The sequence below is a fragment of the Anguilla rostrata genome, chromosome 1, assembly GCF_018555375.3.
Source record: "Anguilla rostrata isolate EN2019 chromosome 1, ASM1855537v3, whole genome shotgun sequence".
Classification (NCBI taxonomy): Eukaryota; Metazoa; Chordata; class Actinopteri; order Anguilliformes; family Anguillidae; genus Anguilla; species Anguilla rostrata.
In genome coordinates, this window is record NC_057933.1 from 60293462 (window position 1) to 60306370 (window position 12909).

The 12909-nt window shown below is 38.9% G+C and overlaps 1 protein-coding gene across 1 annotated transcript; it reads right to left on the minus strand.

The window, feature by feature from the left end:
• Positions 1–5966: 5966 nt before the first annotated feature.
• Positions 5967–11239, minus strand: scrt1b (scratch family zinc finger 1b). Its single transcript, XM_064346094.1, has 2 exons — positions 10458–11239; positions 5967–9593 (listed from the first exon to the last, which is right to left on the minus strand). The coding sequence occupies exons 1-2, from the start codon at positions 10570–10572 to the stop codon at positions 8869–8871; spliced, it is 840 nt and encodes a 279-aa protein (XP_064202164.1). The 5' UTR covers positions 10573–11239; the 3' UTR covers positions 5967–8868.
• Between the last annotated feature and the right edge of the window lie 1670 nt (positions 11240–12909).

Here is a 12909-nt window from a genome sequence, read left to right on the forward strand (position 1 = left end):
GGTATTTGTAATTTTTTTGTATGATTTTAAAGGTTGGCTCATAAAACCCCACGATAGTTTACTCATGTGGTCATGAAAGGACCGATAATGTAAAATGGATTGCATTTAATGCCACTTTTCATCACATTTCATCTCATCCACCAACAATATGTAGCATCCACAGACTTCATAAACACAAATATAACAACATATAATTATATCATGACTGAAAGCACAATGTTGTATCACCCCTTGCAAAAGCCGACAGCCTTGTCTGCTTAATTAGTAGGTTTCCAGTCTTCTGTTGCATGATCAGATTCAGACCAACCAGTGAACGTAAAGTGTGTAGTGATTGATATGGTTATGATGGGACCAGCCACTGAACTTGAAATGGAGTCTCTTATTATTATGCAGAAATGCACAAGGTTTCATTTGACAAAGTGGGTTCCTAATTTGCTAGCTGAAATTTGTCTTAACGTGTTACAGTTGCCTTCTTTTGTCAAATTTACAGAAATATGTCCAGCAGCCTACACCATTGTTGATGTGGGTATTGGAGCTCTCACGGTTCGATAAACAAATCCGGTGGAAACAAATCAGCAAGCAAACCAAATTGGTCTGAAGGTATTATCTTTGACAGAAAGTGTTTTTCTCTATCTCATATCTTGTAGCATGGGCATTCTGATTCTGTTGACATCATTTAGTTTGCCGTACAAAAAAATTGTCTGTTGTTTATGTTTACTTATTTACTTGACTTAATATTTACACTCTGCTTCACGGGAGTAGATAACTCAATTACAATTGCCTTTCAGAATATTGGGTCTCAATCTCTCTCCACTTGAAATGGAAAAACAAACATGAAGAATAAAACTGCCATAAAATGGGGCCTAATTGGTCCAAGGGCATCTGAAATTGAGTATCCATTCATTTCTAAATCCCTGGGCAGTGAGAATGCAATTTTCTTACGAGAAAAGAAGAAAGGTTCTTCAGGTGGTTTTTAACTTGAAAACTCCTGCAGCATGCTGTGAAGCTTTTAGTTTGGAAGATAATTACTGGAATGCAAGGCAAATATATAGGAAGATTTACTCTCTCAGACTAAGCTATACGGGGTGTAAATGGCTCTGTCAGGCTTATATAATGATCCGTGCACAGGACCAGAAACCTGCTCAACCCTGAATCCTTTGGCAAGTACAGTAGACCTGAGTGAGCTGTTGGAGACCATACCAGCCACAGCCACTGCTGTACCACACAATAGACCACATGGCACAGAGCAGGCAAGGGTTGCTGCTGTTCCTTAAGATCAGCCAAACAAAGGCTGAATTGTCTCATATGGGCATTATAGAATAGGAAATAGTTCTTAACTGGCTCATTTGTTTTCCAGGCATGCTTGAATGTACATCTAGTTCTTCACTTGAAATCCTATTGTTTGCCACAAGAAGCTGTCAGCAGCTGTGACATTTCAATCTCTGAAATCTCATTCTTTTTCTTTAAAGATTTTAAATGTGATAAGTTATTGTTCTAACAGTTGCTTCAAATTATATTACAGAGTAAAATGCTGTCATTTTATTTAGGAAATTAAATGCACTTCAGGACTGCAAAACTCTATAAAAGCAAATGTATGAATCCTGAGTAGGGCCAGCCAAATAACCCCTGAATTTGATCAAATGCCCCTCACTGAATATTCAAGTTTTTCTTTAATCATTCCTGGAACTAACTAATAGATGGCCAAATGGATGCAATGGGCAGACCACTAAAACAGAGTTGTACGACTAGAATAAATACACAACTCAACCTAAAAGCAAAGCAAAAATAAAAGCTACCAGGAAGCCATCCAGTCCTGTTTTCATGAGTAAAATTCCAAGGCTGGCCAGAGCAACAGTGCCGAGGCGCAGGAGAGTGTGATTAAAAATGTACTTTGTGCACAGCCTCGCCTGCTGGTTCAGCCACGCATTATCCAAACTGGGTCAGTACCCCCCATTCCACCCCTGAAACATTCTCTCCTGTGTTGGGAAATATCCGCCTCACTGCAGCATTTTCAGCGGCAGGCTAGCTGCTCTCTCTCAGCCCGTCTCTTTTTCCCCTCGCACTCTCTCTTTCCCTTTCACAGAACTCATTTACTTGCAAAGTAAAGATTTTATGATGGTGGGAGAGTTTGACAAATAATGTTTATCCTCATGCTCCTTGCTGATGCCTCTTGCCAAAGTTACCTGAGGACAAGGTCTCAATCCCTCGGCATCTCACGAGAAATTAGACCACAAAATCCTTCTGTGAGCAGGGTTCTAATAGAGAAAAACAGCGTTTCTCCTCGATAACACCTCATTTCCTCATGACTGCTGTTTGGATCATTATTATAAACAGCCAGGCACTGGGCCTTTCATAGCATCAAACTGTTCATCACGCAGTCTTCACCCAGTGTCAAGGGGAGAGAATTTAAGCCACAGTGGTGAGCATAGCGGGTCTGAACGTGGCACTCAGCCCAGCTCTGCCCAGTGAGTCACAGCCTCAGATTAACAGCGATACGATGATACTATTCAAATGTCTGCAAACAAGACGCGGCGTGTCATCGCCCTGGAAATATCACATCCGAGGCATTCCTTGATAGGTGTTTGGGCATTTACCTGTATAAATGGTGCAGAATTAAATGGGCATTAAATCTGAAAATGTATAAAATATGCTCTGAAGTGGTGGATATCTTGTATGGTGATCAATTATGTAAATCAATGACAAGTTTATGTAATGTGTATAAAAAGATTAATGAATACAAGAAATTGGGAATTTTTCATTTAAAACATATCTTCCTGTCCATGACATTTTACCTTTTAACTGCAATACATTTGTGTGGTCCATTAAGAAGAAAATCTTTATTTCAGTAAAGTTTCATTAACATCTACAGTACTTGTGCTTGTTTGAAAGAATAGAAACCAGAAATAAATCGTGCCAAGAGGAACATATATGATCTGATAATGCCATATAAGTTTCCAGCCAAAAAATAAACAATTGTGGAGAGGTTTTGTGTTGTTTCATCAAACATCATGCGCAACTGGTTGTGTTAGGAACCAAAAAATCTTTCTGTAATGGAAGGACTGAACCATGGAGGGCCAACCCATTTTACTGTGCCCGCAAGGCACGAAAAAGCTTCTGCTGTGAGTTTGTTGCCAGGACAGCTATTTGTGCCGCCAACTGAAACAGTGGCATCGGTTCTGCGTCTAGCCTGGCATTTCTGTTTTCACACCCTAAACAATGTGCAAAGTGGTGATCACTGATGTAAAACCATTGAAACGTAAAACACTGAAAACCATTGAAGGCATATTTTTGCCAGTTATACATTTCTAATTGGCTTACCTGGCATAAATGTGCTTTGGAATTGTGTTTAAGTGGTTTCAAAATATGTCTGTAATGTTTTTGTACACATGCTCCACTCAACAGAGCATTTACATGTGATTTTCTTCAATAGTGTTGATGCCCCATTGAGTAGAACACATACTGTCTGACTGTGCTACTTTTTGCATTGCGGATAAACTAGCACAGAACAGCATCAGAGGAGGACCATTCATATGCGGCTTTGACATGCCGTCTTACGAGCACCCTTACCCACCATTGGGGGTCGCCCAAGAGCAATGAAACACAGATCACTGTTCGACTGATCCCTCCCACATCCTGGGCCACACAAGCACCAATCGGGCGTCATCCTGTGGAGCTGCCAGCCGCAGTCAGTATTGGCATGGTCCGGATTCGATCCGAGGCCGTGAGGCTCATTCATGCACCACAGCGGTGCCTTCCAACAGCCCCATCCAACAGCACCCAGAGAGGATGCTTTCTGCTAAAGTCAATTTTTCAGAACTGCAGGACATCTAATAGGCTAGTTCCAGGTAAAGGTAAATAATGAATATGTATTATAGCTTATGGTTTCAGTGACCACTGCAACTTACTGGTGATTTTTATTTGTAAATTAGATTTTCTATCACTGCTATAGCATCACTAAGTATCAGTTAATTATTGAGTGATTAGACATTTGGAATAGGGCATTACATGTCCTAATTCTGAATTCTGAAGTTTTAAAGATTGCCGGGGGAAATGTTGATTTGAAGAAGAAGCTGAACAAGAAGAAGAGAAAAAAAAAGAAAAGAGTTGGCCTCTTAGCGATAAAATCCAAAAAAAAAATGAAAGGACACACAAGGACATTTGAAACAAAGGCAGATCTTGCAATTGCATACAGTACATATGGGACAGCACAAACATATTCCCAGTAAGCAAGACTACCACATTTGAGTGCTTTTCTGAGGGTGTGGATTAATTGAGCTGTCTGTCGTTATAAACGGTACAGTATTTATAAACATGTCCTCTGAAATGGGATGACGTGCGCGAGTCAGTGCTGATGTACGACCGAGCGGCTCCTCTGAAGTCAGGATGAGAAGAGACACTCAAAGGCTCCAGCACAGACGGGCCCTGAGGAGCTGTATCATCTGCATAGGCCCGGACCTGCCCCGAGGCCAGCGTGATCCAAAGCGGCTGTGACTGGGACAGAGAGGGAAACAGTCCAGCGCGCAAACGCCTCCTTGGATCTGCCTCCTGTTACTCTAAGTCATGGATTCTGCTGACACAGTCCTGCTAGTGCAATTACCCGGAGCTCGGCAGACTCAATCCCGGGCTTTCTCATATGGTGCCTAATGATTCCTGGCAATCGAAGGACGCTGGAGCCCGCATGCACACAGGAGGCAGGGCTCGTCCAAGTGAGATTCCAGGACTTAAGAATGGGTGGGGTGGGCGCTGGGAGGCTCAGCAATGAGAACTGCGATCTGACTATGGTGACAAACATGCTGCAGACTTTGCAATACAAAATATTTCAATTGTTTGCACCTCATATTTTCATATCAAAAACAATGCTGAATTTTTATGCGCAAGCAACATGGAAAATAAAAAGTGTTCAAAGTATGTAATTGATAGATTTCATGTTGAATTTTAGTTTTTATTTCATACTATTTATTTCATTTATTTCATATTTCATCAAGTTGTGACATATGGTAATGCATAGGTATGGTAAAGACATCATATGGTTGCATCACCACACTCTCATCTAGATGTAGACAAAACCACTGTTTTAATCAGGGAAGATGCTATTTTGTACTATATGACAACACAGCAACATTTTTCCATTAAGAATACTTGACTTTTCTGATTTAATGAAGTCTTTTCTGGTTAGTATCCCAATAACCAAATGTATGGAATTAGATGTAAGTTGTCAGGTATTTCATGTTGACTTATCTTTAAGATAATATAGCCCCTATGAAATAAATCATGATAGTATATATGATGTCTCTGATACTGAAGTGCAGTGTTATCTCCAAAACCACAATTAGTATCTCGGGGGTTAAACCACAATTTTAAAGGCAATCACACAAAGCGAATGGATAGTAAGACTGGACAGGATTGAATTGTTCATCCTTAACATTGAATCACATATTAATGAATGTTTTTCTTAGCAAGCTCAAGTGAGATCGTTTTTGTGAACGTGGAACTCTTTCTGGAGTGAAAAAAAAACATGTGTTTTTAAGTGTGCTTCAAAGTTCAAAGTACACATGTCGGGTGACTCCAGGTGTGCATCAATATGCACTCATGACGGTATTCCAACACAGCAGAACAGAATCATTTTGTGATGGTGAATGATTGATAGTGATCATAAAAGCAAGGCATTTCAAAATATGTTGTTCTTAATACAGGGCATGTCAAGGGGAATTTGCCATGGAGTGAGTTAGAAGTACCACAATTTCCCCCGACAATTTCCATAAGGTCACTCAAGGTCAAATACATATACAATTTTATCCCCAATATAGCCAGCACAATTAAGTTGCAAAGGTGATCCATTGTAAGGCTAGATCTGTTCTGAGTGGGAAACTTTATCTTTTTACCCAGGAACAGACAATCCTGGCCATTGAGTACAAGAGGCATTTCTGTTTGAGTTTCTTCCATCCAAGCTCAGAGACACGCTGATTAGTCATCCAGTGCCATGATACCAACACAGCCTCCTCAAAAAGCCATCTGATCTGAAAAATCACATTAATCTCAATAAGTCAATGAATGAATACGAATTGATACCAGTTATTCTCACCAATTCAGAGTTCTCACCAGACACATTTTTTCATTTTATTCAACCACTTTTAATTAAATGTGACAATAAAGAACTCATCATTGCGGCTTACAAATTGCTATTTTTAAGCAAATGATTAAAATACTAAGAAGAGTGATTTACTGCATTATGTTTGGAAATTGAACTCATGAATCTCAATTATTTTAACTGCTCCTCTTTCATGATGTTGTGTTGTGAAAAGAAAAAAAACATGACGTTCGATTGAAATAAATTGCAGTGACCTTTGTGCAGACAGTGCACCAAATGGAAAATAAAGACTTGTTAACTAAAGGGCTGTTTCTTCCATTGTCAGAACTTTCTTCATAATGCATACCTTCTGCACAGTAATTTTTGGATAGCATCAAACTCATTATGATTGGTCTCTCTTAATTTAATTTATCATAGGTTTATCAGAGCCAATTACCTTGTTATGTATTCATCTACAGTAGCTACAGAGACACCTAATGGATGTCAACTGAACTGCAGGCTGGAAAATCTGAAAAAAGCAGGGTTCTACCTATTATTTACCCTGAGCGTCGACCATTATCCATAGAAAGGCATAAATGCGAGGCCCAACATTAATAAATCAATGTCAATGCAGCAAAGGCATACAATTGCTCTTGATATTCATGGTGATATTTACACTACTTTTGTTCAGCAGCCACAGGTAACTATGTTGTTTTGTACTTCCGGACGTTGCTCTGGGTAATAGAGTCTGTGAAAACATTGCAATGTAATATAATGCAATGTATTCTCATCAACATGTTTGAACACACAGTTTGCACATGGCAAATTTGCTCCCCCGTGACCAAAGTACACCACCAGGTGAAGTGTTGATGATAATCTCTGTAATAATGTATATGTTTGTATTATAATAACTGGTGATAATGACAACCCTGTTTGACCAGCAACATGTTTTACTGTAGCTCTGAGTGAATATCTGTTCAAGATTTACATTTATATTTGCTTTCTTTTTTGTGTTGTTCACAAATCAGCAAACCCAAATGGATTGCATGCTTTGATCAAAGTGAACCCCATAACTTTAGAAATTCAAGCTGATGGGTAAGTGTAGCTCAGTAGTTCCAGTAACTACAAAGCATAAGCATTGCATAACAGTTGCATGCCTATTTCACTCTTAATTACTTGTTTGGACCTGCTTTCTACTGAAAACTGCCACGTCTCTGCATTTAATAAGGTGTAGGCCTACAGTACATTGGCCTGAATTGAAACAAATGAGCTGGAAGCAGGGTTTTATTTATTTATTCTTTATTATGAAGTGCGATAAAATGTCTGGCGTCATTGTGCTTACATCATTCAAATACTGGCTCAAAAAATCTACAGGATGCCTCACCCTCCCCAGAAATATCTGGAAATAAGGTCATTTAATTTTTTACAATTGTAAAAATCTTAAATTCCAGTGGGTTTATTTACAAGTTTTCTTGCAATGGTAGTTTTTTTTTTCATTTTATTATTTGTTTTCCCCATTTTCAATTTCTGATACAAAAAAGAAACAAAGGTCGAGCTAATATAAGTTTCTTCTACCTGAATGTATAAGTGATTTTTGTGCTACTCTGTAAAGTCAGAAATATCTAAAACGAAGTGCTTGAAAAACAAATCTGTGGGACTTTCACGTGGCTAAAATGGTAAATCACGTGCAGTAGTCTGAAAACAGTGCAAATAGTCTGGCCCGCAGAAGATGATTCCCCACCCCTCCCCACCCCCCCTCACCCCGCATTCTGTCCCATTCCATCCAGCCATAAATAACAGGGTGGGGGGAGGGGGGGGGAGGGGTGCCCGTATTTTTCCCCGGTGAATGATCCGCAGATTTGGAAAAAATGTTCTGAACTGCTTGGAGCTGAACATCCAGCACAACAAGCCTATGTCCTAAAACTACATTAAGAGGCAGGCAGTGCATAACCATATACCAAAGGAAGGATTTTACTTAATTCTTTTTTAGCTAATCATTATATTCTAACACTATTCTGGCATTTTCCCTGATGTTGTTATTCTGTTTGATTAATATGAGTACCGGGTTTACCATACCTGATTTTTTAAAACTGGTATTATTGTTTAATTGTAAAAGTACCATGCATTCAGTTATTATTGCTCTAGTTTCTCATGAGACTCCCAAGAAATATTGCCCCCTAGAAATTATCTAGATTTTGGCTAAATTAAAAGCTCTGTAAAACTGGCATAGATTTTTTCTCTTTTTTGCATGCAAGAATTTCAAAATGGCTGTAACACAAAAGAGAATAATTATTCAAAAAGCGACAAATGCTTTGGCTTATTAATGATTAAGGGGTTGGAAAAAATATATGAAGTCCAAATAAAAGTTTCACTTGGCTTAAAAAAGGATGGGCAAATAAGCTAAATAATAAGTAAGTAAAAGTATGTTAGTAAGTAACTAAATAGCTAAATAAATAAATAAATAAATAAATAAATAAATAAATAAATAAATAAATAAATTTGTTTTACCTCAGTGTTGAATACTTGTGTAGTCACTTGCAGTGGTACAGTGTTATCCAGTAACAGGAAAATGTTTTACCTTTTTGAGAAACAAATAGACATAGTCTTCACTGAGTTTAGGCAAAAACATATTATATTTATGTTCTAAAGTTGCATTATAGAGATGCAACTGGAGAAAAAAAATAACTTTTTTTTCAAAGTTCATGCGAAGATAATTTTCCTTAGTTCATTATTGAAGAAAGTCGAGAAATTTGTGCTATCGTTGTGTTTCTAGGAGATAATTAAAGTCCTGAATAAGGAAGTCATGCTTCAAGTGGACTCAGAGGCGAGAACGCCCCTTTAAAGCAGGCGGACTCGTAGTGCTTGTTCAGGTAGGACTTCAGTGCGAATGTCTTGTTGCACCGTTTGCACTTGAAGTGCTTGAAAGCAGAGTGCGTCTGCATGTGCGCGCGGAGGTTCGAACGATCCGCAAACGCTTTTCCGCAGTGTGCGCATCCAAAGGGCTTCTCACCGGTGTGTGACCTCATATGGCCCTGCAAGAGCCAAGGTCGACTAAATGCTTTGCCACATATGTCACACTTGTGCTTGAGGTCGTGGGTCAACAGGTGCATGGCCATTGCTGGCATGGAGACGTACACCTTCCCACACGTAGGACATTTTTTGGCCATCTTGCTGTCCAGGCTCCGATGGGTCTGCTTGTGTCGGCTCAGGTTGGAAGACGTAGCGTAGGTTTTTCCGCACTCGTTGCACGTGTGGCGCTGTATGGTCCTCGAACTGCTGATGACTTTCCTCCGTGACCTTCCGTCCGTGATGAAAAACGCATCAACCGCATACCCTTCACTCACTGCGTTGTCCCCGTTGATGTAACCAGATGTGATCTCAGACTGGGGGCTGTCGGGCTGGTCCGAGTCCGGTGCCCCGTAATCACTGGCCGTACCGTCGTATAGAGGCTCAGGAGACGGCACTTTAATGGCGCTGTCGCTCTCTCCATCATATACGGAGGGGTTGATGTAGTCGCTAATGTATCCTAGTGGTGAAAAGAGCAAGATCTTTATTAAATTATTCATATTCACTGGGGGATTAGAGTGAGAACTGTCTGGTTCACAGATGCAACAAGATATTTCTGGCAGTTTTCCCACTTCATTTCCCGACTACAGCTCTTCAGATCACCTCGACGTTTTAAGTCATTTACAGTAAGAGACGGAGGTGATTTTATTCAGATCGACCTTTTCCGAAGACATTGTCCTGCACTAGACTTCTCATACAAATCCGTAATGCCCTTTAATATTAACATAATAAATCATTCAAGGGCAGGAAGATGGAAGATCATTGGCCATTTAGGCACTGACTTTGCCCTGGGGGCAAGTATTAAGACCAGAAGATACGTTAACTATCTACTTTGATTCTGTTGCCACAGGATAGCAATAACTTACTGTTCCATGAATTTGCATTCCTCGTTTTAAACATCTAGTTGTCTAGAAGTGGATGTATGAAATCTATACAGTAACTAGAGTGTAACAGTTTAACATATGTTTGTGCTTTCATTTAAACATGATATTTGCACACACCATAAGTTGTTTAAATAATTCCTGTTTAATGAAGAACATTCATGCATATTTTCGAAAAATAATGCCTGATTTTAATGGATATGGATAAGGTTGGAGAGAAGTTTTTGCTGGAAAATGTGCTAAGTCATCATTTTTGCATAATCTGTATAAAGTCAGTTGCACAGATGAGCTTTCTCTTAAATTATATTGCAATTAAAGATTTGTGGCACAAAAATGTGCAGAGTCGACAAAATCATTCTCCTGATGACACAGCGTGTGCACAAGGTTGATAAAAGCAAACTATGAAAACGGTTAAGAAACGTAGCAAAATCAGAGTAATTTACCTTTTTCATGAAGCCGGAGACTGAAGTCGGTCCTCGATCTACCATAAGAACTTTCGAGATCAGTAGTCGAGAAATCATCGAGCTTAACCTTTTTAACTAGAAAAGACCTTGGCATGTTTTTGACGTTGCCCCCCAAAACACTCTTCCAGTACGGATTATTTCTTTCTTCATGCAACGCAGATGCAGTCTATTTCACAAACGAACGGCTGTCTATGGCGTGGTTCAAATACCAGCACACGGAGACGCAAAGCTTCGCTCTTTTTGCTTGGTCGCTGCTGTTCTGCAACGGCGCGTTTCGCTGTAAGAGAAATGCAAGTTCAGCACTGGACAGCTCCCTTCCAAAGGCTGGCGCATGTGTTAGCACCGGATAGCTTAGTCCTCTAGTGCCTTCCCCGTGCTATCACGGCAAGAAACAATCCCAGAAACGATATAGAAGACAAAATCAATGCTGATAACCACTTCGGAACTGGACACTTCTCCAGATATGGGCACGTTTAACCTTCAAAGCGTTGTACTGCAGATTACGGTCTATCGCTTTCCCTTAATAAATAAACAAACAAAAACATTTTTTTTAAATGATGTCCATTGAATTAAATGGTCTCAGTTCCACTCACTCACACACAGCCTCCGCGTTTGACGGTCTTGGATTTCTAGGGACTGTTGATCAGCTGCAAGGATTTATAGAGCTACGATCAGGTGGGAGATGGAGATGGAAGTGCTTAATTTAATCCGTCAGAAATCTCCCGGGAACGGCATTGGGTAGGAAGGATTCCATAATGTTGTTACTCATGTCCCGCTTTCGCTCTCATTTTTGGCAGTACAAACTGTGCAAATAATATAATTTCTGGTGTATTATTCGCAAGTTGTAGTACGAATTCTTAAATTAGTCGTAGGTTAATTCGCTTTATTTGCATCTGTATAAAACAAATCATAAAGAACCTTAGGGATGCTTTGTTGATAGTATGCTATAACGGCTAATTCCATTAAGTTTTCGTGCCGTTTTAAATAACGTTAATGTACACTGAAAAAGATATGTGCGAATAATGTGATTTTGTGATTTTGCTAAATAACTTAAGCCATTAGACGTTTTTCTTTTAACTTGAGGATTCTTGTTAAACTTTAGATTTTTTATTTTATTTTTATCCCTCCCTCTCAACAATGTTAGCACGCAAAAATAACCCTAACCACTAAACTAATACCTGGTAATGGCCTGAAGTTTGCAGGTCACCTTTCTACATCACATTTTATAAACCAATGATGTTTTCTACGCAAATGACCTGAGCGGAGAACCAGAAGGTCCGTTCGTTCGACAATTCCTTTAGGGTCCATATGTCCGTAATTAACAGATTTAGAGGGGGACAACGTCCTTTGTTATTTAACGAGTAAGTTCACTCACTGTACATAGAAGGCCAATGATCTCAGTGTAAGTCATTCCTGAAAAGCTCAAGTGAAGAATGTAAAGTGAAGAACGTCATATTATTATTATTATTATTATTATTATTATTATTATTATTATTATTATTATTATTATTATTATTTTATAACTACACAAACGCAAGTGAAGCTACTAATCGGATAAGACGACGACGACTAAAGAATGGCCGCAGTTTACCAGCTGTTCAACCTTATCTTGAATTCAAAACAATATTTTGAATTAATTTCAGAATTGATTCGCAAATATTGTAATTGTACAAACAAATTATCATGCACCACCTTCTCACAATTTTAGCCAAATATTTCATGGAAAAAAACCTCATACTTTACTAAATGTTTCTGGTGTGTTCAGTTATACTTGTCTTACATTGAAATACTTCATTTGAATTGTATTTTGACGAGCTGGTTACGTTTGCAACAATGTCTTGTCAGATCAGCCTCTGTTGCCACATCTCACAAATTTCAGTTAGAGGTAGTCTCTCTCTCTCTCTCTCTCTCTCTCTCTCTCTCTCTGTCTCTCTCTCTTTATTTATGTATTTGTTCAAAATCATGCAAACACTTCAAGGACATTACATAATTATTATTTTTTAAATAAAGGAATGTGTTTTTTTTTTTATGTTAGTATAATTATGTTGACATCTGGATACTTTTTCTGAAAAAAAAGAGAAGTAGGAAGGCCGCTGGGATATCTAATTAAAGGTTGAAATTCATGCACCAGATGTGTTACACACAGCAGTATCTGCAGGCAGTTGAGTTCCACATACTAAAACATGCCATATATGCACTTTGAAGCAACTACAAGTACAATACTATAATAATAATAATAAAAAAATAAAACTAGCTTTTACTAGCTCACAAAAACAAGTGGAGCTGTCTTGTCTTTGCACAGATGTCCAATAGCTTAATTCCTCAGCTGTCTCCACTTGTCCCTGTGCTTCGATGCTAATATCAACCCATTAAGCTTGTTCTCCATCATTTGAGAGTGCAACTATGCCTAATATCTTCTCTCTGCATAAAT